We start from the raw sequence: 25,499 nt of genomic DNA, 5'->3' as shown, positions 1-25,499 counted from the left end.
TCGGAGAAGAATGAGTGAGTTAGCTGAGTGCTATTCTGCTGAAGTCTTAATTTTATTGAACATTTACAGGCTGCTGGCTTTCCTGGCTGCAGATGGGAGAAGCCTGCTGTGCACCTGTGCCCTGTACTTTTTAGTGTAACCCAGGAGCTTCAGTACCTTTTTCCCAAGGGCCGTGTATGCCCTTGGCAGGCTGTGCGGGGGCTCCTTCTCCATCCTTTGCTGACCTAAGGTTTGCCATGCCTGCACCCAAGCTGCTGTTGGCCACCTGTACAACATCTTAACAAAGCTCCTCCACCTGCTCATTCATACTCCTGAAGTGACTCATGCCTCCTCTTGTTTTGGACTGGGATAATCATTATTTTAATCATCTATTTCCATAAGGGAGCCTGATTACATCTCCGTGACACTTACAGGAAGGCAACGGCTCTGTCCAACAGAGTTAAATCGGGCTACGACAACGCTGATTCCTGTTACATTTTCTCCCTAAATTTGGGTGGGACTATTGTATTCACTTCTAAATCTTAAGAAGCAGAGAGAGACGTTTCTGCTGGCAAACCTGAAAAATAAAACAAATCTGAAAGCTGGAGGAGCAGGGGGCTGTCCCTGACACCACAAGTAGCATGGCAACTTTCGGGTACAGGAGGGACAGGACAGGCATGCAAAAGAAAAATTAATTTTAGTTGAAAAGTCAGTAAAATTTAATTTTAGTTGAGACATCTGTTACCCCTTCATCGTGTTGCTGTGGGGGTGCAATTACTTACCGGAGGGGGGAAAAAAATTCTTAATAACTAAACCAAAAGGAGCCCATCGGTCCGAGGTGAGGGCTGAGGGCTGCACAGATCCGGGGGCTGCGGGTTCGAGGCTGCCCCTGTCCCGGTCCCGGTCCCCACGGCCTCGGGGGGCGGTGGCGGTGCTGGCTCGGGGCCCGGCCGGCCCGGCCCGGCGGGGAGGCGCCGACACGTGGCCGAGGCCCGGCGGGGGGAGGCCGGCAGGCTGTGAGGGAAGGAGGCCGTCTCGGTGTGAGGCGGCGGGGCCGGAAGGCGCTGCCCTGCCCGCATGGCCGCGGGTGGCACCGCGGAGCTGTGCAGCGCCGAGCGCGGCCCCGGGGCCTCGCAGCGCCGCGGCATGAGGAGGGACGGCGCCGGGGACCCCTTCTGGCCCAGGTAAGGCTGCCTGCGGGGCGCTGCCCGTGGAAAAGCCGCCGCTGCTCGGAGGAGAAGCGGCTTCGGGAGCCGCTCCGAGCGGCCCCGGGGGTCGGAAACGGGGTCCCGCGGCCCCCGGTGCTCCCGGTGGGCCAGGCGCGGGGCTGCTCTGAAACGCGGGGGGGCGGCTAAAAATACGAAGTAAATCTCCTCCTTTCGTTTCTGGCCCGCGGTCAGTTATTTAAACACGCCGCTGGAACTACCGTGAGGTTTTTATCGAAGTGTTCCAGTCAGGATGTTTGTCCTGGTGATAGGAATTAATGAAGATAAAGTCCAGGCGGGTAGCTGGGCGGGAGCTTGACAGCGCTAGCTGTTTGTCAAGTTAAGTCATTAAAATAATTAGCGCCTCCGTTAAGCCCGAAGGGACCACTTTTAGAGCAGGGTGGTCCCGTGCTTGGTCCTGTGCTTGCAGTGGGGCTGTGCTGCTCCTGGGACCCCTGCTCCAACGCTTCTCCTGGTCCTGGTCCTAGTGGGGCACCTGATCCTACAACTATACAATCCTACGGTTTAATAATCCTACAGTCACAGATGTTGCAGAGGTGTCTTGTGGCAGCTGGAAGTGATGCTCACAGGCAAGCCAGGACCCCCATAGCCAGGGCTTTGCCCCACTGCCCCCCACGCTTTTGGGATTTTATAGGTTTGTCTTGATGCTGCTACGGTGCTGAGCAAGGTGCTGAGCCTGTCAGGCTGCCTGCTCCCCTTTGCTTTGGGGACAGTGTGTCCCCATGGTGAACCCACCGCCGTGGCAGCATCGAGGGTCAGCCACGGGGCCGGTGACATCGGTGCCAACACAGAGGAACGCGTGGCCAAGGGGAGGATTTGCCCCTTCTGGCAGCGTTCAGGGTGGTTGAGGTGGGCTGAAGTTTATCATCAGTCCCTTCTTGCGGTGGTGGCACAGCCTCAAGCTGCCCCCCTGAGGTAGGGTCCCAAGAGTGCCGGGTAGGTCTCACAAACCTTTGGCACTTGTGTTGCTTAAAATTTCAAGATTCCCCCCCAAAGCAAATACGAAAATTCCTTCTCTTTGTCACCCCCTTTGTAACTTTTTCCTAAGTATTCGTGAATTGGTAGTGGTGGGAGACAAAGAACCACAAGTCAAATTTTCATGAAACAAAAGTTTCCACTTAGATGTCTTTTCTTGAGAAAAAAATTCATACATTTGGCCAGAATGAACCTTCCAGCTTCCCAATATCTTCTAAAAGTGTGAACAACTATAACACTTCCTAAAACAAAAGACTACTGATGAAACATTTACCAAGAAAGACATATTTTGAAACGGTTCCGACCGTAACGCTGGTAGTAACTGAAAGAATTCGGTCAACGTGAAGGAGCAGCAGGACAAGCGTAGCTCTAATCAGCTCGTTATCTCTATTGCCGTAATTCACAGAGGCAGAGATCACGTCCCCGTCAGGCACGGCCGCACACACGCGTGGTTGCAGCCCTTGTTTGGGGACGTTTTGTGGTCTAAAGCCAACGAGACATGGGGACGGCGAGGGGAGCCTGCTGCCAGCTCACGCGAGCAGGTCGGGGGCCGGCTGGTGGTTGCAGAACGCGGCTGGTTGGGCGGTCTGAAATCTATTCGGTGGGCAGTTTTTGAACAACACATGCAAATAAATAGCTGTCAACATTTCCAAGTAAGTAATAAGTTATTGCCATGGAGGCAAGGTTTTATCGAGTGGGGGAAATGGCACAGGTTCTCCTTTCATGCTCCAACAAAAGACATGCCAGGCAGCCTTCCAAGATCTGTCTGCACCGTCAGTGCAAGGAGAGATAAGCACTTATCTTCGTGGCAGGTTTATTTTTCCATCTTTGTTCATGCCGCTTCTTCTTTTGTCCTCCCTTTTTTCAGCTGGCTCTTCCTTCCTCTTCCACTGTTCTTGCCCTGTGATTTATCCTGCCTCTCCCGCTGCCCTTCCCAAACTTTTCTGCAGGTTTCCAGTGTTATCACACATCTGCTCTTTCTCTTCCAAGATCAACCCTCGGGAATTTCTGTTTGGGGCTTGAAAAATTGCTTGCACGTTTATTTAGCACATCTGGATGTTTAGATAGCGCTTTCTGCCTGGAGATCTCACCATGCCAAGCGGGATCCCTTCAGCAGATGTGTGGTAGCACCTCTGGTTGAACAGGAGGGAAGACCAAAGCACCCAGAAGAGAAATCTATGGCCAAAGGCTGCACACAAAGCCCTGGGCAGATCCAGCAGTCAACGTGGAGACAACGCTTCGGATGGTGCCTCCAGGAGAGAAACAGAGCACAGAGAAGTCAGTGTGTCCTGGGAAGGAAATGGCTCCTGAAACCACTCTGCATCTCCCAGCCTCTGGCTACACCTGAAGACAAGGGTTTATTATAGCAGTTTCTTTAAGCTCCACAGATAAAAGGGCTTGTACCACTGGCCACATGCTGGCCTCCAGTCGCCTGACTGCGCTCTTTGCCCGGAGCCAGAGGTCACATTGTTTTTCTGAGCTCTGTGCCCCGATCTTTTGTCAACACGATGCTGTGGCTTTAGTTATATTTTTTTTTTGGTGGTTGGGTTTTTTAGTCATACGAGTTCCTCACCCTGAATTTAAGCACGTATTTCATTTATGGCTGATCCGTACATGTCCTTAGATCAGCGTGCAAAGCACGCATGTGCTTTATTATTACATTTTCCCACCTCCTCCACCTGGACTAAACAACTATTTCCAGCTCATGAGAGCTGCTGAAATCTAATTTCATCTTTGCTTTTGCCGAAAGCAAGAAATGAAGAGAGGGAATAAACTGAGAGCTGCGCTCGCTGAACACCACTTTGTTGCCATCTGTGGCTCTGCGGAAGAAGTTTGTGCACAGGAGGCTAACAGGAAATCAGCAGCTTTCCCAGTAAAAAAGCCCTGTGTCCTCCGTGCTGCTCTAGCTGGCTGCAAGCTGGCAGATTGGAAAAAAGACTCCTCTAAACCCAAAAGCTACTTTTGACAGCAAGAAATCACCAGCTTTGAGCCGGGTAGCAGCACGACAAAGTCAGCTTGAGGAGGGGAAAAAAAAGGGCTGTCTTGACAAGCGTGTTAGATATTCAAGGGTAGGAGAAATTGTTAAGAAAAACAAAGAGAGAGAAGTGAGAGGATTGTCAAACCAGGTTAAAAATAACTACCTGGGTATTATCTCCTCGCCCGGGAGTGTCTGCACGACTGCTGTGTCAGACCACATCAGTCAGGCTGTAATTGTGGTGATTACTGTAAATTAAAGCAGGAGGCAGGTAAGCAGGGACAGAAGTTCTTTATGGGGGAAAATGATACTCTGATGGGGCTGGGAATGGGTCACGAGGAGGAAAATGCCCCTGGTCTGCAGGTGGTGGCCCCATGGCGTGGCTGGGAGCTTGATGCCACCCTGTGGTCCCCATCCTGCTCCTCCTGGGGTTCTTGCAGGGATGGGCGCGTGCATGCTGTGGGTGGCTGGGATGAACGAGTGGCTCCAGCGCACGTATCCTCTGTGCCTCTCCCACAGAGCCACTTCGGGTCCCTGTCTGCAGGAGGAAACTACGCCAAGAAGGCTTCTGCCCCTTCCAGTTCCAGCTCTGGGCAGCACCCACGAGCACTGGAGACGGCTTCCATCCAAAAGCTGTTGCTGGGGCAGACCGTTCGTGGTCTGCACAGCTCTCTTACCACCTAAAAAACCACCTGGCGCTCCTGGCTCGTGCCTTGAAGGTGGCACGGAGCTGTAATCTAACTGGTAGCCTCAACGCCAGCGAGTCCATTTTAACAGTGACCTGCAGTGTCTGCAAACACGACTGCAGACCGAGGGAAAGGAGCAAGGCAAGGCAAGAGAAATAAAGTTGAACCAATATTTGCTCTGTGGCACCTACTGGAGAAATTCCTCCAGCAGGAAAACACCCTGCAAATAAAGATACCCTGTGCTGCTGGCACCGCTTCCACCGCGGGATGTCCCAGGCATCCTTAAAAATCAATATTAAACGCCGTGCCCTAGGCTGGGGACCTGTTCTTGGTGGGATCCAGGTCCCAGGTGAAGCACTGGATGCTTTGAAGCAAAGCCGTGACCATGACCACCCAGCGCCCGGGGCTGTGTTTGGGGGAGAACCCAGGCTCACCAGACAGGGCTGCTCAGACACAAGGCTGCTGCCATCCAAAAGCCACCCAGGAACAGTCATTAGGGCTCAATTATAGTTCTCGGTGCTAATTATAGCCCGTCTGGGTGGTGGTTGGAGGCTTATGAAATAGGAAGTATTTTCTAGCTGCGTGGCTGCTTTGGCTGCGAGGAGGGCGCCGGCGGCGCGTGGAAGGGGATGCACCTGCAGGCGCCTGCTCCCTGCGAGAAGGAAGAAGGTGTGACGGGCGAGGAGAGCACGGCCGGGCGGCGAGGAGCTGCTGCAGTCCTGCAACAACCGCTTGAGTCAGCGGGGTGACTGCAGGCAGGCCGGGGAGCTTCGCCCCCCGATGGTTTCGGAGGTGGCTGCCCCTCTCGCTGCGGTTTCTGCCCCGTGCGGCCGGGGAGCAGCTGAGAAGCTCGGTCTGCGTGACGGCACCGACACCTGCGACTTCCTTCTGCGTGGGTTTAGATGAACCTGCCTCTGACTCAGTTTGGTTATCACCAGCACGGGTTGTTGCTCCCTCATCAGGGAAGCGATTGAGTTAAATTTGCTAATTCTGGTAAAGCTCCGCTTCTTGAATGGCTGGTGTTAGCTACAAAAACTATTGTTCGGTTTGTCGTTATTCCTTAGCTCCTAAAGCAGTTTTATTTTTTCTCCTTTGCGCTAGTCAAGGCTTCTCCTGTAACCTTTGCTGTTGTTGTTGTGCACCGAGCAGAACATTGACTCACCGGCAGGCTCTGTGATAACTGTAATTAGGAGAAAATGCATTTACAAAGCTCTTTCCTCTGATGTAAGCACGTCGTTGTCCTTGCAGAGAAATAATTCTTGCCATGCTTTCAGGTGGGTGTGGGCAGCCAATGATTACATTTGACACTCATATTATTCGAGGGGATTTTCCTAGCTGGACGTGCTGCCTGCAGAGCGAGTGGCAGTCGGAAGCCCTCGGTAGAGTTCCTGCTTGTTTGGGTCTGAAGTGTCTACTGATGCATATAAAAATACAAGAAAAGGGCATGAAATTATAGAATGGAGCAGTGATCGAAGAGAGCACCTAGACCATGTCGTGTTTTATATATCATACGCAATGGTTTTGGAAAAGAGTGAGGCTCCTCCTGTGCTCCCTGCCCGCAGCTCCCCCAGACAGTGGTGTTACTGCCTGCGGGCTGCGCTTTCCCTTGCTGCAAACACCTCCAGGAGGGAACAGAGCTGAGCTGTGCAGGCCTTTTTCTCTCCGTTTCATACCTTATGCAGCCTTACAGGGGAAAAAATGAAAATTTCATATCCCATTAGAGTGCTGCTGTGCTCACCAGAAGAGCTGCTGGGAGAAGAGGCAGCGCCCAGCCCAGCTCCAGGCACGGGGAAGCTCAGAAAGGTCTCCGTGTGCTCCAGGGAGAAAAGTGCAGTTTGGAAAACTGTCTTGGCAGCTAAATAATAGTAAACATACGCACATTGCAGGCATTTACTTGGTCACCTCAACTTCAAGAACTGAAATAAATGGGCGCTGTGCTGCTGTGGATAGCAGGGAGCTGAGCGCTCCGGGCTGGCAGCTGCCCATGTCCGCGGGGCAGAGGCACTGGTTTGGCAGGCACAGGCGTGCATCTGATACCGGCTAGCCTTGGGAAATCCCTCTGAGGGCTCTGCTGAGCAGCTTCCTTTTATTTCTAGCTCCACCTGCCCTGTGCCTCCTGCACCCAAACCGCTGCCCAGGCTCTCCTGGGCTGGCTCCGACACTCAGGAGCCGGCGGTTTTTGGGCTTTGCCGCAGCAAACTGAAGTTGGTCGGAGCCACAGCTCCTGGTGCTGGCTGGGCGGCCAGCACAAAGCTTTCATCCGCAGGTGATAAAAACAAATCAAATTGTTTGTGCAGCAAATTAAAGCGTGCTCGTTGCATGCCCTTCGAGCGGCGTAAGACCAGGAGGGCGTTTGTCAGCCGGTTCAGGTGACCGAGGCAGGTCAACCCTTGGTTTCTTATTCTCCCAGCAAACATAAGTGAGGTTTTTTAGTTCCTGTGCTGTTTTGTACGTTTCTGTGTGCACAATAAGGATGGTTCCAACCTTCAAAGCTCTGCTGAAAGCTCCCAGTTCCTCCCGCCAGGAGCCGGCACGGAGCTGCTTGTCTGCCTTGTCAGGAAACAGCAATAAATTCATTTCCAGCGGGCACAACTGCTCGGTGTGTTTTACTTCTCATTGTTCCTTTGTCTCCCTCCGTGCCGGGCCATTTGACACGTTTATAAATGGGCTTGTGCTGTGTGGGATTAACCTACGTTTATCATAAACCCAGCACAGAGGAGTAAGTGCTCATTTCAATATAAAAGTGACCCAGGTTGTTCCCTGGGCAGACGGCGGGGATGTGTAGCAGGGTGGAAAGCACCGAGGTTAATGCCTGGTACAGTGAATTTCACAATCATCTCTGGAGCAAAGAGAGCCTGTTTGTTCAGTGCTCTGGCTTCTGGGCACAAAATTAACCAAATACAAATAATATCAGTAGTTTATGTTCTCACTGAGCTTCTTTTTCACGGGCAGAGGTGGATGCAGCCTGCAGGACTTCACCTGCATGTGTTGAAGGAAGAAATACTGCCAGCCTGGTCATCTGCTTGAGCTCTCGTCCTGGGGCTGAGGATCACAGACCAAAACTGAGCGTTACTACGAGCACAACCTTACTAACGTTATCCTAAACTTCTTGCCAGGTCTGGCTGTATGACTTCGCTCCTCACTCTGGGCTGTTCAGCCCCACCACGTCCTGTCTCTCCCTAAAACTTGCCTCCACCTCTGTTGTTTTTAGGAAGGGTGACATGTCACCTCCCCTGGGGAATGGGCAGGAATGCCAAATAACAAATATTTGCTACCAAGACAGCGTGTCACGCACTGACCTTTCCTTTTGTTACCCTTACCTTTTAAAGAACAGTTTCAAAAGCTTTTGTTTGGATAAAAAACGAGGTTTCCGCCCTGCCTTCCCCTTGACCTACAATCAGCAGCTCCCGAGCAGCCTAGTCCACCTGCAGCCTGCGGACAGACACAATAATTTTGGGATAAAAGTTAGCATAATGCTTGAAAGTCACCAACCAAACACATTTCCAAGTGTTTCTAAGCACTGTGCCACAGGGGGATTGTGCTGACCTTTTTTATCAGGACAAACTCATTACAGCTTGCAAGCAAACCAGTCCCACCTGTAAAAGTGCTTGGTGGGCACCTGTCTGCCGGGCACATCATCCTCCGGCCTTTTTCCCACCTTCTGCTCTCTCCTTGCAGGCCCACGTGCCGCGTGTGGATGGCGATGCTGCTGCTGGGGACGTGCCTGCTGTACTGCGCCCGCGTCACCGTGCCCATCTGCGCCGTCGCCCTGAGCGCTCACTTCGGCTGGGACAAGAAGCAGTCGGGCGTCGTGCTCAGCAGTTTCTTCTGGGGCTACTGCTTGACGCAGATCATCGGAGGACATATCAGTGACCAGTACTGGAATTGTGTTTTCCCCTGCTCGGGCTTTTTCAGTGTCACCTAACTTGGTTTTGACCTCTCGGTTGACAGTGCCAGGTTTCACCCTGGGACCGTAACGGGGTGGAGGGTGAAGCCTACGTGTGGGAGAAGCTTTATGGGGTTCTCTGTTAGCTTTGCCACAGCCTTGATTCAGGAAGTACAGGTGTGGTTTTGACTATCCGCTCACATTCCTGGGTCTTCAAACTGGTGCCATGCTCACAGTGCGGCGTGCAGGGAAGGACTTTGTACAGGCAAAATCCCCAGCAAACACAGGGAGTGCCCACACGGTAATTACTGCCTGGGCAGTTCCCACACAGCTGCCAGAAGAGGCCTGCAGTTATGTTAATGGACACTTAGACCACCGTGGTTTCTTTTCACCTTCAAACGGTGAAGAGCACTTTTATACCAGCGTATTTTTTTCGGATGGAGGTGGTTTTTACCACTGGTTCAGTAACTGCAATAAAAAGAGCAAACCCACAACCCTACACGTGAAGCTGACAAAAGAAATAGTGGGTGTGAAGTGGACTTGATTTTAGGAAAGTGGTAAATGCTGAGTTCTTGCGTGGTTCCTAGCTGCTGCTCTCTGGGAGTGTTATTTGTCCATTAACAAACAGTTTAATCCCAGCTGTGTTTGACAGCCGTTTGGAAGGGTTTATGGCTGCAGTCACTAACCACAAGATGAAAGATTTCCTTCTTGCAAGGACTACAGCTTTTTTCTATTTGAAATAATCTATTCTGTCTTCATTTTCATTTCGGCACCTCCAGTGTTTCCACCCTACATTCTTGTGCAATCTTTTTCCCAAGCAAGCCCCTATCAGAGTTTCCATCATGTTTTGAATGCCTTTGGTCTATCACATCAATTAAAAAACAACTACCCCAGCTAGCTGTAAGGAAAGATCTGGTTAATTAGCCACTCACATTCCTTTCCCCAGCCGCCCTCTCCTTAGTGAGGAGGGCTTTCCTGCGAAACCTTTTGTGAGAAGGGCATGCCTGGAGGGAGTGCGTTATCCATGCAGTGCACTGTGCAATTTTGTTATGTTCCTTAATAGTCTGCAAGCAAATGCCAGCAAAAAAAAAATCCCCCAGCTGCTAACAGGAAGGAGTAGCTGGTGCAGGAGAGCAGATGGATGAAAAGACATGGTCAGTGTCTAAGAAAAGCAGAAGGGCAGCAGCAGCTTGGGTTTCCCCTGCATCAGGGACAAGTCTTTGGGGTGGCTGCGTGCTGGTGCCTGGTGCTGGACGGGCAGCACCCACCGAGAGCCGTCCTGGTGGCTGGCACGTGTCCTGCTCCGGGGCTGTCACCGGGCCCCTTCGTGGGGTCCCACGCTCCCATGGAGGTGGGAAGGGAGGAGGCCAGCTCCGCTGATCCTGCTCCCCGCAGGGCTAAGACCTCTCTAAGAGGAGAAGAACAGGTTAGACGGACAATTTGCTCTTAAAAACCAGCTGAACTGGGAAGAATGCTTGAACTTTTGAAAGGGCCTTTGCCCTTCCTCCTGCTGCTCATTTCTGATGCGCGTTTTCTGTCTTCCAGAATAGGAGGAGAGAAAGTCCTCCTCCTCTCAGCGTCAGCCTGGGGCTTCCTGACAGTCATCACCCCACTGCTCATGCACATCTCTTCTGCCCATCTCATCTTCATGACCTGCTCCAGGTTCCTCATGGGGCTGCTGCAAGGTGAGACCTGTGTCCTGAGCACGCGTGTCTGTCTGCCGACAGGCTCCTTGCTCGGGGCTCGCAGGTTCAGGTGCAAGCCATTTGGTTTGCAGTGCGTGAACTCCTCCTGCGTGTTCAAGCAAGCCTCTGTCTCAAAGCTGCCTCTGCACCTGGAGCTTCTGTAGAAAAAAAAAGCGTAACATTTCTAAAGTCACCCACAAATCATTCCCCCATAGAAATCTATCTGCCAAGCATGGGCTGCCACAATAAGAAGCTACAGCTGCTGGCTTCTGGAATCAGATTTAGATTTTTCTGTGTTTTAAAACTCCTTCAGAGCACTTGGTGAAAATTGGTCCTTGCCAAAACCTCTGGATAATTTGGGATGGTTTTCCTTTCCCCTTGCCAAATTGCAGCACTGGCACTGATAAACTTACGGTAGCAGTTTTGATGATGGAATGGAATTATGGAGAAGACACAAACAAACCTTTCGTTGTGATGGATTCCTTTACTCTGTTATATCCCTCTTTTGAATTCATGCAAAGTGTCATTGCTTTGTCTCAGTGTTTAGCTCTTGATGCATTTTTTAAATTTGCCTTTGGTTTGCCAGTGAGGGCCTACCCTGACAGCCCCCTGCCCTCCTTCCCTTGCTCAGGGGTCTACTTCCCATCGCTGGCCAGCCTGCTGTCCCAGAGGGTCCGGGAGAGCGAGCGAGCCTTCACCTACAGCACGGTGGGGACCGGCTCGCAGTTCGGGTAAGTTCAAAAGGCAGATGGCTTTGAGCAGCGAGTGACAATCTCAGGACATCACGGTGATGAAAGGACATTAAATAGTTGGAGGCAAAACTTGCAGCCCAAAGTACAGGCAGGTTCCTGGGTCCTTGAGGATGCCGGTTGTAGCTGGGGAAGCCTCAGGCAGTTGCTGTCTGTGCTCTCATGCACACGCTGCTGAAGACTTTGTGGTCTTTGAAATGCACGGTTTGCTCTTGTGTGTGTCAAGGATTTATGTGGTGTTTTTTTTTTCTTTCCTTCCAAGACAGACTTTGAAGAGCGTTTGCAATATTTAATTACTATGGGGAACAGCCTGATCCAGTAGGAAGAGCAGGGGTCAGCGCGAGACTGCTTACCTGTCCTCCCTGACAGATGGCGATAATACAACTTTCCCATCTCTTCTATTTCTACGAGAATTTCCTTTCTAAACGGAAGAGTTGCTTAAAAGCCAAATAGAAATACCACTGAATTTAATCGCTTTGTTTTTATGGGGGTGGGAAAAGCGGGACTCAGTCTGCAGCTGAGAGCTCGGGGGTGAGGTGCTGAGCATCCCCAGCTCAGGACCTGGCCCTGCCGGTACCAGAGCAGGCTGCAAAGCCACAGGGTGCAGCAGGTGGACGTACAGCATCCATCCCAGGAAGCCTCCCTTACGGCTCCATGCCATCCCAGTGTCCTCGGCCAGCCCTTGGCAGGCCCAAGAGCCAGCTTGCGGCTTCCCTTCCAGGACGCTGGTGATCGGTGGTGCAGGATCTCTGCTCCTGGACTGGTACGGCTGGGAGAGCGTCTTCTACTTCTCTGGTTTGCTCACGCTGCTCTGGGTTTACTGCACCTGCAAGTACCTGCTGACAGAGAAAGGTAAATTCAACCTCACCCCTTGGGCTGCAGGGCTTGGGGTTTCCAAGGGCTTGCCTGGTTTTACACAGTGAATTTTGTTCGGGTATCTTGTGTAGTGTCTGGCCGAAGATGCTGAACCCAGAAACAAGATTTTGAGCTTTTACATTGCTGTTTCAGTCCCACACTGGATTATGTTGCTGTTGAGAGTCGCCCTGACTCCTCAGTACTCTTAAGCACCAGTGAAAACACCAAGCGGAGCGTGATCTTCTAAGTGGATTAAGCTTAAGCAGGGCGAGATACTTATTCCCAACTAAGAGCATCTACACACAGAGCTTTGAAAAAGCGGTTAATCTGAATATCTCTTCCTGAATAACTGTCTGGGAGAAATTCCACACATGGGCAAACCATTACACCTGGCTACAGTGCTCTTAGTATGTGTGTGGTATGTAGGGACCCAGCTCATCTTGTGCCTGGTGCTGCCCTAAATGCAGACCTCGTCCCTGCCCCAAGAGATTTCTGTCCAGTTGTGATGAGAGATGCAACAGCTGGGAAGGTGGCTGGGTGGGGCAGTGCGTGGATGCAGTGGAAGATGCTTGGTGAACATAAACAAGGTGTTTTCATGAGCATCCAATGCTGGTTTTACAAAAAAAAAAGAGTTTGAAAGAGGTTTAAGGTTCTTGTACAGGTCTCACAGGGCTCCCTCCAGCTGCACAGAATATCGCTGATCAGAGCTTTCCTTTGTACGTTTCCTTCCCTGCAGAACTCACCATCCCCATAGAATATTTAACGAGAGGCCTCTCGATGTCCAAGCAGAGCAAAGTGCCCTGGAAGCAGCTGTTTACGAAGGCACCCATATGGTAGGCAGCTGAAGTGGCCCTGCGCAGCCACAGCCGGCTGGGAGAGCTCCTCTGCGCCGCGGCATTGCCACCTCTGTCTGCTTGCTTCTTCTGAGCTTGTTCTCTTATTTAAGTATTTGGGAAACACCACCACATTTTCTAATCCCTCATATGTAAATAAAGAACTGAAAGCGTGAGCTTTATGAAAGGTGGGGTTTGTTCTGTCTGGAGGAATGCTAGGCTTAAATATTGCTGGCAAATCTTTCTCTTTTGGAGGCATTTCCCTGGATAAGTGTGGTGCTCCTCCAAAGCCATGCTCCCCATACGTGTTAGAAATGCTGCTTGCAGTGGGCTGCTGAGCAGCGCTGCTCAGGGCACTGGGAGGCACGGGCTGGGTTTGCATTGCTGCCAAGGCATCTCTGGAATAGAGATTTTGGGGGTGGGGGGGAGTCTGCATTTTGCAGTGAGGCTCATCCAAGCACGGCAGCAGGTTCCCAGGTGCTGCTAAAGACAGGGAGGAGGGTGATGGAGCTTGCTGCCCTTTCTTGCCTTGAATAACCGTGGGACTTCTGCTGATACCACAGCCTTAGAAAGCCCTAAATGACACCTCCTGCCGTGCTGGGGGGACTTTGGGGAAGTGTGCTCACACGGTCACAGCCGTGGTGAACCTGGCCTGAACCCACGGCTGACGTCAGGCATCCGCCCTGGTGAGGGCAGCTGGGGAATGCGTGGTGCTGCGAGCCCAGAGCAGTAGTTATCTGCGAAAAAATCTCAGGAAGCAACGGCAGTGCTATAAGGGATTTATTTATAGACCAGGAGGTGAAATACTGCATTGCTAGAATGCCCCTTTCTCGCCCAGCGTGACCTGTCAGTGCTGATTATTCCCTCCCCGCTGTATTTTCTCAGGGCTGTCATCATCGCTCAGCTTTCTACATCCAGCACGTTTTTCACTCTCCTCTCCTGGCTGCCAACTTTCTTTAAGGAAACTTTCCCCGAGTCAAAGGTAAGGTGGCTGAGACGCAGGAAGGGCTGGTCTCCGTGCAGAGGGGATGGTGCTGGGTGCCCACCGAAGCGGGTGGGCTGGGGAGCAAGGGGAAGGCAGAGGGGTTTGGTGAGAGCAGGCTGGGAGGCAGGAGGAGGTGGGAGGCTTCCCTGCGGGGTCAGGAGGTGTTTCTCCATGCATACACCTGGAGATGTGCACGAGCATCCTCCCTCTTGGTAGGCAGAGGCCGGTTTCTAATGGCTTGGTGAGGGATGCTAAAGTGAGGCAGACCTGGGGCACCTTCCAGGCAGGGAAGAGAGGGTTATGTCTGGTTTTCAGACTGCATTTTTATTTTATTTTATTTTATTTTATTTTATAATTATTTTTTTTTCTTCTGAGGGAGGGATGATCTTCAAATGGCATGGAGCTCATTGTACTATGCCGTTGTAAATGACCGGTTTTTAACTATATTGACATTGTATAGCTCAGAGATACCACCAGTAAGTGCTAACTACCATTAATAATGTGTAGTCTAAAAACACTGTTAAAGCTTCCCTCCCCTCAGCACAAACGACGTTCCCATTTTTCAGAAACCTAGGCAAGACTCATCTGGGCTGAGAGCTACTATTTTTATCTTGTTCTCAGAAACTGAGACATCCTTTTCCACAATGGCTCTGTTAGGTTTTTTTTTTTGTAATTTCCAGAGCTGCTCACAAATGCCTTTTAACATTACATTTGTAAGGCGCTTTATGGCATGCTTGATATTTATTTTAAAATCGTGTATTAAGCCAGTAAACATATTGTTGTGACAAGATCTGTGCACCTCTGGTAATATGCTTGTGTGGCAGTAATTTGCCATCTGTTAAGCCTTGTATCATGGTGCTCTTATGTAAGATGCTCCATATAGTGCTCCTGCATCCCATAATCGCTTCATGCATTTTAATAATGCTTGACAATGCTCGATTTTAAGGGATTGACGATAATCCGTAGCATGGTAAAACTATGTCACCTACTGGTCGGACACCCTTGCTGCAGGTGAGATGCCTTCACCGCTGTGCAGTCTGCCACCTGCAGCCCACCTGGCTGGAGGGTTTTGGCGATGGGATGAGACAAGGGTGGCCTTGGTGTGTTGGGACTGATTGCTGGGTGACCCCAGCTGGCGTCACGAGATGCCACGGACATTACGCCACAAACCTTATGGGATAACATTTCCAAAAGTGACCAAGGACCAACATTTCAAAGGTGCTGAAAGATGCAGATGGGCCCTGGTATGATTTCCAGGAGCAGTTGAAACAGGATTATTCAAAAGCAGGATTATTCAGCCCTCCCACGCATCCTGATGCGGCAAGGGAGGAAGGGAGATGTCCGTGGGGAGGTGGGCTCTCAGCAAAGGGGGCTGGAGGGGATGAGGGATGGGTTGATTCGACCCACTGAGATGAAGCCCGGCCCCAGCACACACTGATTTCAGCTCCCCGTGGGATCTGGGCACCAAAACGCCTGTGAGCAGCTGTAATCCAGATGACCAGCAATCATCTGTGATTACAAGTGCAGCAAGCCTGCTTAATTGAAAATAGTCTGAAGTATGTTGCTACTGTAATGTTACCTAATCCTGGCATTAGAAAATCCAGCTACATTCCCTCAGCTTTGCAGTAGCGCTGCTAATGAGGTTGAAGCTGCTGTTGGAAATTTTGCCAGCAGCTTTTCTGATGACCCTCGGGGCAGAGCAACATCCACAACTTGCTTTCCAGAGCTCTGCGGCTCTCTGCCACATCACCTTGCTGAACACTAAACTTTGCCACGTTTAATCCCTCGCCTCTGAGCTTTCTGCCTCTGCCCTGGAGGTAGGGTCACGGAGACAGAAGGAAAGGCAACACACCTACCAAATGCTACAGCCCTGTGCTGTGCCTGATGGGCTGCAGGTTTTGGAGAGCTGCGGGCTGTAGCTGAGAGCTTGTGGTGGGAAGGGGGTAGAGATCCTGTACGAAGTCCTGATCCCTTCATTTTTTCCTTTCTACAGACATCTGCAAGTAAGCTGAGCTCTGACAGCAGCCCTCTCTCGACTTTTGCTCTCTTTCAGGGTTGGGTGTTTAACGTAGTCCCCTGGCTGGTTGCAATTCCAACAAGCTTGTTCAGTGGATTTCTGTCTGATCATTTAATTAACCAGGGTAAGAGCTCTTTTGGCTTTTCCTTAGCTCTTATTCTATACAGTCTGGGAATAGAACCAGGATGGGAGCACTTGGGCTTGTTAAGGTGGAGAAATCCCAGCAAACAGACAGCATGCAGTTCTGATATGAAAGTGGGGTAAATACTGCATGGTCCAAGTCCCATCCAAGTGCTTGGAGCTCCCTTTGATCTCACAGTATCCATCCAGAGATGAGCTCTGGCCATCTGAAATCCACTACCTTGTGCTCTCCTGGCAGGAGCACAAGGAAACCTGTTGCTCTGTCTTTACGTGGGACTCTTCCTTTCTCTTCCAGGGTACAAGACCATCACCGTTCGTAAGTTCATGCAGGTAAGAGACCTCTGCTTGCATGCTGCTGCTGTGAGGCAGATCAGATCGCTTACGGGGCTGGGTTGGTGGTTGCAGGGGGGAGGTTTTGTAGCTTTGCAGACAGACTTGACTGGCGTGTATGGGAAATGAAATGCAGAGGAAAACCTGAGCAAGGAGCAGAGCGTGGACCCACAGTTACGTTGTGCTTGGAGCTGTGTGAGTGCTCCGAGGAGCTCTTACTCCACAGGCAGGGGCCAGCTGTACGCTGTCACTGCAAAGGGCCCTTTAGATACTGAGGGAAGAAGCAGTGCAAGGATGAGCAGAGATAGAAAACCCAGGAGAGAGCACGACGTGTCCTGCCTACTGCGCTGCACTGCCTGTGCCCCCATCGTGTCCGTCTGGGGGGAGCAAAGACTCAAAGAGCACCGCGCACACGAGCTGTTCACATTGTAAAAGGGCACAGTCTGTCTGCGAAAGGGCTTACTTTCTGCCTCACAGAAGATCCGCTGCAGTATTTCGTTTCCCCTTTCTTCCAGGTCATCGGCTCCGGCGTCTCCAGCATTTTTGCTCTGTGCCTGGGCCAGACATCCAGCTTTTGCAAAGCCATAGTGTTCGCCTCGGCCTCGGTCGGACTCCAGACCTTTAACCACAGGTAATGAGAGCAGCAATGAGCTGCAGCCCTCAGCTCTGTCACTGTGGGCTCACAGAGCAGGCTGCCCCCAGCCTTACTGAGGCACTAAACCTGGCACTTCCCGAGGAGGGGCTGGCCGTGCTGCGAGCAGGGGCACGAAGCAGGAGGTGAATTGTGGTTTGGGCCCTCTGAGTGCCTGGAGCTGAACCCTTCTGGTTCTCTCCTGCATTGCCCCACTCTCAGCCTCTTCCCTCCTTGTCTTCTCTCGCCAGTGCCGTGGGTTGTTTAGGCTCCTTCCATTTGTGTGACAAGCTAAGCTCTGTGCGAATGATGAAAAAGTAAATTGTGCTCCATTAAAACCAGCGTTTCCCCCTCTCTGTTTCTCACTAGTGGTATTTCAGTAAACGTGCAAGATTTGGCCCCCTCCTGCGCTGGCTTGTTGTTCGGTAAGGATTCCTCTGGGCTTGGGGCTGTGCTGGAGAGGTGCTGTGCATGGGGGCACACGGGGCTGGGCGTCTGGGTTTTAGCAGCTGTAGCTCTTTGGGACGGCTGCTCTGTGCTTGCAGCCTCGGCACCCTTCTGTGTGTGCAGCTGCCTTCCCTGGGGCCAGGTGGCTGCACAGGCTGCTGCTTCTTTTCTCCTCCAGCCACCTGGAGGAAGGGGAGGGGGTGAGGAGAAGCAGTGCTGGCCCTGCCACCAGCAAGGCACTTTGCTGCCCCCCAAGATCAGGGCTCGGGTGGGAAGCCAGGTGAAGCTGCCCGCGTCTTTGGGTTTCTAATACCTGGTTCCCATGAGACAAGGCAAAATGACAGTTCCCTTTTTTTCATTTTACAGGTGTTGGAAATACAGGTGGAGCCCTCCTAGGTAAGGCACCTTCCTGCAGCTCATCCTTGTGGGCGGGCAGGATGCGGCCCCACAGCCTGTGCATTTCTTTCTCTTCCCCCTGTGCCCAGGAGTCATCTGTGTGTACTTGGCTGGCTACCTGATCGAAACGACGGGCTCCTGGACTTCTGTCTTCAACCTGGTGGCTGCTGTCAACAGCATCGGGCTCTGTGCATTCCTGGTGTTTGGGGAGGCCCAGCGCGTGGACACGGACTCCGCGTACATTGACCTGTAGAGAGGAGTCCAGCAAGCAGAGGAAGGATAGGGGAGCATCACGTCTATGTGTCATTGTTGCACAAGTGCCAAAGAATATTATTTTTTGTAGGTATTTAACAAAAAATACTGAGACCAAGTACTTAGCGGGTCTGAATGAAGCCCGCAGCAGAAAAGACTTCTAGAGTTCATTTTTTGTGCTCAGGGCATGGCTGATGGCCTGTAGAGCCATCCAGCTCAACGTCTCCAGTGAGATTTTGGCCTTGGTTTGCCCCAGTCCGTTTCCAGTGGACAAACACCCAGGTGGGCTGCCCTGCTCGGTGGGGCTGCAGTTTGCACTCCCAGCTTATCGATGGAGCTGCTTTGCCATGCGGAGCGTCGCTCCCTCCATGCTCTGCCTCCCTGTGATCGCGTGGAGGACTGCCAGCTCGTGGACCACCACTCAACACATTTTGTCTGAACTAAAAGAAAGGAAGAACCCCAAAGAACGTACCTCTGACCTTAACCGTCCCTCGCGTGCCTTCATTTTACAGCCCGCTCGGCAGGTACAGCCCGGGTGCACAAGGGAATGGGTTGTGAGACGAATCCAAGGCTTCCCTTTGCGGCACGCGAGGGTTTCTGGCTGGGTGCCTGCTGTGCACCTTGGGCAGGAGGTTGCATCCGTTCTGCAGACCACACCAGGCTGCTCACAGCAGCCCAAGGGCTCCCTCCATGCCCTGGCTGCTCTGCTCCGTGTCCGAGCCCGGCAGGACACGGGACAGCCGCGCGGTGTGGGTGCAGCCCAGCGGTCCTCTGGGAGCCCTTTTGCCGTACGCTGTGAATGTAGAGGAAGGATAGGTCGTGCTCAGTGCTACGGGTCCGTGCTCCCAAACGCTCTCTGCTCCATCAGACGTGTCCTTCACGTGCTCTCAGAGGGGTGTAGGAGACTTTCCAAAGAGCCTGCAGTGGGCACGTTTTGTTTCTACTTCAAGCATAAAGTGAATTTCTGCGTTGGGGACCCATAGTACTGGATGTGGATCCGTGCTGTTCCCCATGTCTAGGGGAAATACGTGTCTGTTCACACCTCTGAGCCTGAATGTCTTAAGTTATTTATAAATATTTTTAAATTTAACTACCAAATTCTATATTTTATGTACTTGAGGCCTGATTCTGCATGCTTATTTTCTGTGGTACTCCCACCGAAACCCACAGTATTTCCAGAGGGGAAGGATTTACCAGCCTACAGTTTCTGGTTTTGTGGGCTCTATTTTAAACGTGACATTTAATATTAAAGTAAGTCATTGCTTTTCCTCCCACCCCTTGCTTGCAGCCCAAGTTTTGGAGCTGAGAACAATTCAGTGCTGCTCGGTTAGCGAGGAGGGCACAGCCAGCATCACGGCTTTGGCTTTACAGCGGCTGAAACTGTACTCACAGCGCAGGAAAGCTATAGATTCTGATTCACTGTCCCTAAAAAAAACCAAAAATCCTGCTTTTCCTTTTGTTTGGGCCAGATTTCTTGGAAGATACCTTGCTGTTTCTGAATAGGTGGGCTGATAATGAAAATACTTAACTGCAGAGACAGTAATGGGTGCCGCTAAGCTGAGCTGAGCTAGTTATTGGGGGTATTAAGAGATAAAGATACAGCTGCCTGGTGTCTTCTCGAGGGAAGATAGCATCGGTGTGGTCTAAGCTGGGGCCAGAGCGATGAGTACTTTTTTCTTCTTCTTTGCTTTTTTCCCTAAGAGGCCGTTTGCTGCCATGGGTCCAGCCCTGTGGCTGGGGTGCTGCAGAGCCAGGACCCGGATGCTGCTGTGAAGCTTCTTAAAATCAACAGGTAACAGGGGAGAGCAAATGCAGCCCAGGCTGGCCAGCCAGGCATCTCTGCCAGCCCTGTCCCTCCTCCTAGCTGAGCAGCTTGCTTGCACATCCTTTCATATAGCAACACAGAAAAAAAAATGTTTTTTTTTTTTTTTTTTTTTAAAACGTCTTGGCCATTCAGTGGTGCAACTCAGGAGAACAAGGAGTGGATTCCGGTTCTTTTTTCTGCTTACACCATTTCTTGTGGAAGAGTTGAATTCGGTTTAAATCACTCCCGTTCAGATGAGGCAGCTGGGCCACCTCTTGGATCTGCAGGCTGGGAGATGTGGAACTGAGATCATCAAAGGAAAGTCCCAGGTGATCAAACCGATGATGCTGGCTGTGCCTTCCTTGTACAACAGCTAGCGCTCTGGTGGGTTGTCTGCATTATCCGTTTCTGTAAACTGGCCACGAAGTTGTAGGCCTGAGGCTCAGGTTTCATTACGTTCATACATCTTCAGCAGAGTATTGAAACCCTTTTGCATATCTGTACGGTTATTAGTTTAAGCAGCCTTGCCAAAGCTTGCTGTCAGAGTGTTTTTTGTTATGGAAGGACCTGAAAAATAAAGGCAGCAAATCATTTGCACACTGATTTTGTGGTTTTCCTTGAAAAATGAATGCAGAGGTGCTCATTCCCGTGGTCGGTAAGAGACAGACAGAGCTGGAGTGAGCTTAGTGAGACCGACTCCCTAGGGCTGAGAGGCTGGGCTGGGAGAGCAGCTGGGCTGGTGGATCTCCACAGCATCCTCACACATATGCTACAGCTTTTTTCCGTCTTATTTTGGAAAAATGACTGAAGAGCTGTCTTCAGCAGAGCTGTAGACCCCGGCATCAGGGGACACGGTTTGGTGTCAGTTGTTAGAGCAATAACACAAATGAAACCAGTCTTCTGTTGGGTGGGACATGCCCGGCGGACAGACCGCCTTCCACCTGGAGACTGAAAAATAATAAATTGCCAACTTTTTTACATCCTCGTTGATAGGTTCATGCAGATGCCAACAGAGGGAGCTGTTAGATTTGGGATGTGGCTGCCCAGAGCTGCACCTGGCCCTGGCACAGCTGGCACAGCCGGTCCGGGTGGGCAGCGAGTGGCCAAGAGCGCCCCAGTGCCGCTGTGCCAGTCATCGCCTGCCCCAACGTGTGCCCGCAGGGTGGTGGTGCAGCTCACACCGGGGGAAAAAGCTTTTTAAAAAGGAGAAGTAGCCACTAAAGGAATTTTAAACCTTACCTGTAGAGCTGCATAGTCAAGGAGGTACCTTTGAGGACTATGGAGTCCGCTAATTTTGTCCTCAATGTGCTCAGAAAAAGTAGCATGAAACTTTGTGCTACCAAAACAGCGCAGAAGGTAACTTAGCAGGATGTTTGATCCCCATCCTTCCTTGTCCTTTTGCTCCACTGCTTATAAACATATGAACAACCTCTGACAGACACTCTTTTGACCCGGGAAGCTCTCAGTAGCCGGAGACCACCCTAAAACCCTGCCCTGCTCCTCATCACAGTGTCCTGCAACCGTGTGAACCCGAGAGAAGGGAGTGAGGGGCAGGTACGGCCGAAAGGGTCTGGAAATCTGGGGTTGTGCTTAAGTTTTGGTTAATTACAGGTCCATTGTATTGCTGCTGAGGGTTAGAAGTGATGGGTCAGTTTGTGTTTGAATTGTTGAGGGCACATTCAATAGCTGCCATGGGCTCCAGAACCCTGAAGGAGCACTGCTTTATTGCAGTTTGCATAACACTAAATCACTAAATAACACATTTAAGCAGATGGAAAGCAAAACACAGGAATAAAACAGCACTATTTGGAGAAGAAAAGAAAGAGCAAAGAGCACTTCTCGCTGGTGCTTTCGCACTGAAAACCCAAGCAGATGCTCTCACAGCAGAGCCCCGATCTACCATCCACCTGCCAGCTCCCCGGGGCTGGGACGTGCCCCAAAGCCGTCCTGCAAAGGGCACGTCGCACCCCACGCCCTTGCAAGGAAAATATCACCCTTTATTGCAGCCGTGACCTACTGCACGGCACGTAAGGAGGAATTTTCCATTTCAAACTTTAATGCAATAATTAAGATGTCCATTAAGGTCTTTACAGTTTGACTGCTTGTAATTAAAAATGGGAGGGAGATGGCGAGGAGTTACAGTCGAGGACATCAAGCTCCTGCTGGCAGCTTTAAACTCTCCCCTTTCTACTTCTCTGTTTTGTTTCTTTCTTCAGAATCATTTTCCAGAACACCCCCTGCAGATTTTGGGGTGTCTCTGGGCATGGTGACCCTTGGGGATTGGACCCTTGGAGCTCCACCAGCAAAGATCCGAGGGATAACTGAAAATCCCAGCGTGATTGTCAGCCCCGGGAGCAGTAACAGGGTTTTATGCTTCAGTTGCCTTCCAGCTCCCTGCTCACACAGCTCACAGTGCAGGATTAGCAGTGAGGAAGGTTTTAATTCAATAACGAAAAGAGGAGAGCCCCCCATATAGACCCACATCTTCCAAAGCGCCTCTGCTCCTGGGAGGCCACAGTCCCATTATCCAGTAATAGGATTTGGTGTCCTACAGCACCACTGAAATACTTGCAAAATTTCATTCTCAAATCACCAGATTTTTGCGAAGGATTAACAAAAACTAACGATTTGACGGTGGAAGTAGCTGCCAGAAAAGCTTTGGCTGATCCCCTGAATCCTTTCCCAAATTGCTTTCCCTGCCATGTACAACCACCGTGTGCTGGTTCCTCGCTCTTGTTCTTCCAAACGCAGTGCTTGGTGCAATCTCCTGGCACTTCAGCATTAATTATTCTCTAATAAATTGTTTTTAATTTCAGCTCCAAAGGAAAGAAAAAAAATCCACTTCCATGGGAGACAACGGAAAGTACATGTGTAGCAATTATCTGCAGGGTTTTACACAAAGAATTAGAAACCTACTCGCGCATGTCCTGCATCCTCATTAAAGGCAAGCAGTTTGCAGCTGACAGGGGATTTTCCTGTGCAACCATTTAGGCTCATTGCAGCTGTTAAATTCCTTTCATTTTTTTTTCCTCCTTTCCTACCAAGTCTCATACAAAAGACACTAATTTATAACCTCTCCTGCGTACCTGGGTGAGGCGAACGCTTTCGTGGGACTCATCCTCTGCCCTTCAGAAGTGCTGCTGGGCTCAGGGGAGGGAGGATTTGCCTTCTTCGGCATCCCAATCCCTGGTTATTTATTTATTCAGTAGAATAAACACTCCAAACAGATAGTACCAGCAGCAAGAACGTCACCAGATGCCAGAGAGGAGGTTTGCAGATGAGTAATTTATCATTATCTGTTTTATTTCACTTTATTTCTGCCCATGAGCGTCACAATTGCTCTTTGGAAAGGGCTGGAGGATCCACCGCAGGATCCACCTGGACCAGCAGGAGCTCAGCCCCAAACCTCCGCCCCCTCCATGGCATGGTACAGAAACCTCCAGGTGGGACACACACTGCAGAGGGGGGGACCCGAGACATGTCTGTGTCTGTGCTTCCAGGAGGGCCAATGCTGGTGGGAAAGGGGCTGTTCTGCACCCCAATGAAAGGCTTCGGACTCTGGGACCATGAGAAAGCTTTCCACATGGGACATTTTCCAAGGGGTGCCCATTTTCTGGGGGATTCATGCCCGGAATCAGCGGGTAGCGCAGCATTCAAATTTAACTCATTGCTTATTTGTGGTAGAAAAACTCTGGGGAAATTTTGATTGACCTCCAAATCAGATTGTTTTCTTTTCTCTGTGAGGAGCTAAATTTAAAGTTTTAGCCTTTGTGTCACCAAACTTTGTCTTTTGAACTACACCAAATATCAAGTGATCTCTCTCAGTACCTCAGATCATTTCAATATTGTCAGAAATGCAATTTTGATTTAATTTAGGATGAAATTAGTGAAATCCAGAAACGGAGCCTCTCTGCAGAGCCTCAAGATGAACAAACTCTTCCTAGCAGCTTGAAAAATGAGAACTGTTTTGGGGAGCCACCCGATAAACATGCCTGGCACCATCTGTATTTTAAAAGGTTTAGGATGGGAACTGTGGCCGAAAGAGCATCATTAAGATGTGTTACCCACAGGTTTAGCGGATACGGATAAAGCTCCTCAGGATGGAAACCGAACCAGATTTGCAGTTGTCTCAAATCTGGCTGTGCTAATACGCACGCCATTACATGCCAAATTTGCCGTGGGAGTTTGCCCAGTCATGCGGGCACGTGTAACAGCAAGGTAATGCAATTTGAGGTGATGCTGTTTGGTTTTCTGTTTGGATTTAGCGAGGGGCCCTAAGGCTGGCAGCCCGAATAATGCGCCTGCCTCCAGGTGTTCCCAGAGCACGGCAAACCCAGAGGGTTTCTGCTTTAGCACCTACGTCTTCTGGCATGTTTAATGCAGACCCAAAAACTGCAGCATAAGTAAGAAACAGTGAATTTTGGTGTTGCTCAGGGCTTCGGTGTTTGTAGGCAAATCTTAACCACTGGGTTGGTATGAACAGGTCATTGCTCTTGATAAAGACACATTTTTCTCTCTGCCTTCGATGCAGTGCCAGTTTTTATTCTGTTTTGATAGTGTCTGTCTGTTCTCACCCTCCTCCTCCTCCTTGGAGATTTCTGGATTAAAGAATAAAGCACAGAATTGATTTCCTGAACGTGCATTAGAGAGGATTATTCCAGGAGATTCATCCGTGTTTGGTGGATTAGTATTTCCAGGGAAGGACATCCCCAATCTCAGGCAATACTTGGACATTTCCTGAAACATTTCTTTGCTTTTGCAGACACAGGGGAGCACCTGTAACGGAGAGCAGAAGTCCACAGCACGGGTGTTTGAGCTTCAGTGACTTTTGCAACACCAGCATTTCCCACATAAATGTATGAAGAGTGTTTTGTGTGAGTTCTGGCTCTTTTCTCTGTTGAACACTACCTGCACCAGGGAGGTTGGGTATGAATCCATCACTTGCAGCCTCTGAGAGTGGCACAGCATTCAAACTAAACAGGAGCCTGTCCAATTAATTAATTTGCCCTCCGTACCCTGCACAAACGCAGCAGATCGAGGGCCTATTACATTATAAGAGCAATCCGTGAAGGCTTTATGGCGATGTGTGGCTCCAAATTATGTGTCAGAGGTTAACAACTGATGCAGGAGTACAGCTCCCTCCCTTCTGGTCTGTCCTGGACGCGGGAAAGCCCCTGGGTGTCATCGAGTGAAACCAGGCGAGGCTGCTGCCCAGGGAAAAGGGAGGGGAGTCAGTGCTGAGCCCAAACTGAGACCCCAGAGATCAGCCTCTGGGGGTCAACCAGCAAAAAGGGCAAAAAAACATCGTTCTTCAGCCACATCTGGACAGATCGACTGGGCTGCCCTTATGCTAGCTTTCGAGCAGTCAGTCTGGCAATAGCAGCAAGGGAAAAGAAGAAGGGAATATAAGAACAGATTTTGTGGGGGGCCAAAGGAAGCATTCAGGAGTGCTGCTTACCCATCCTGGGACATTTTCTTCTAAGTATTGACCTCTTCATCTGCCTGTACTCTTGCAAGATTCATGTTTTGCAAGCAAAACTGCTGCAAGACAGAATAAGCATTGTAAGGACAGCTGGGGTCTAGTGCTGGGTTCGCAGCAGGTAAAATTGTCCTGCCTTATGGTCAGCACACCTGGCAGCTGCTTCTG

General features: G+C 50.8%; 1 protein-coding gene across 1 annotated transcript; it reads left to right on the top strand.

The window, feature by feature from the left end:
• Positions 1 to 965: 965 nt before the first annotated feature.
• SLC17A9 (solute carrier family 17 member 9) lies at positions 966 to 20,453 on the top strand. The gene is made up of 13 exons (XM_035547995.2): positions 966 to 1,163; positions 8,520 to 8,717; positions 10,273 to 10,412; positions 11,044 to 11,143; positions 11,883 to 12,013; positions 12,753 to 12,849; positions 13,735 to 13,831; positions 15,888 to 15,975; positions 16,288 to 16,322; positions 16,838 to 16,953; positions 17,323 to 17,378; positions 17,767 to 17,796; positions 17,886 to 20,453. Exons 1-13 carry the CDS (start codon positions 1,057 to 1,059, stop codon positions 18,047 to 18,049), a joined length of 1,359 nt encoding a protein of 452 aa, XP_035403888.1. The 5' UTR covers positions 966 to 1,056; the 3' UTR covers positions 18,050 to 20,453.
• Positions 20,454 to 25,499: the final 5,046 nt, after the last annotated feature.

Source organism: Cygnus atratus, chromosome 16 (genome assembly GCF_013377495.2).
Source record: "Cygnus atratus isolate AKBS03 ecotype Queensland, Australia chromosome 16, CAtr_DNAZoo_HiC_assembly, whole genome shotgun sequence".
NCBI lineage: Eukaryota > Metazoa > Chordata > Aves > Anseriformes > Anatidae > Cygnus > Cygnus atratus.
This window is presented reverse-complemented; position numbering and strand designations above follow the sequence as displayed.

Excerpts from the sequence above, each read along its gene's own strand:
- SLC17A9 (XM_035547995.2), top strand. The coding sequence starts at position 1,057 with ATGGCCGCGGGTGGCACCGCGGAGCTGTGCAGCGCCGAGCGCGGCCCC. Across the intron at positions 13,832-15,887 it reads AAACTTTCCCCGAGTCAAAG|GGTTGGGTGTTTAACGTAGT; the intron begins GTAAGGTGGCTG and ends GCTCTCTTTCAG. Across the intron at positions 16,323-16,837 it reads CCGTTCGTAAGTTCATGCAG|GTCATCGGCTCCGGCGTCTC; the intron begins GTAAGAGACCTC and ends CCTTTCTTCCAG.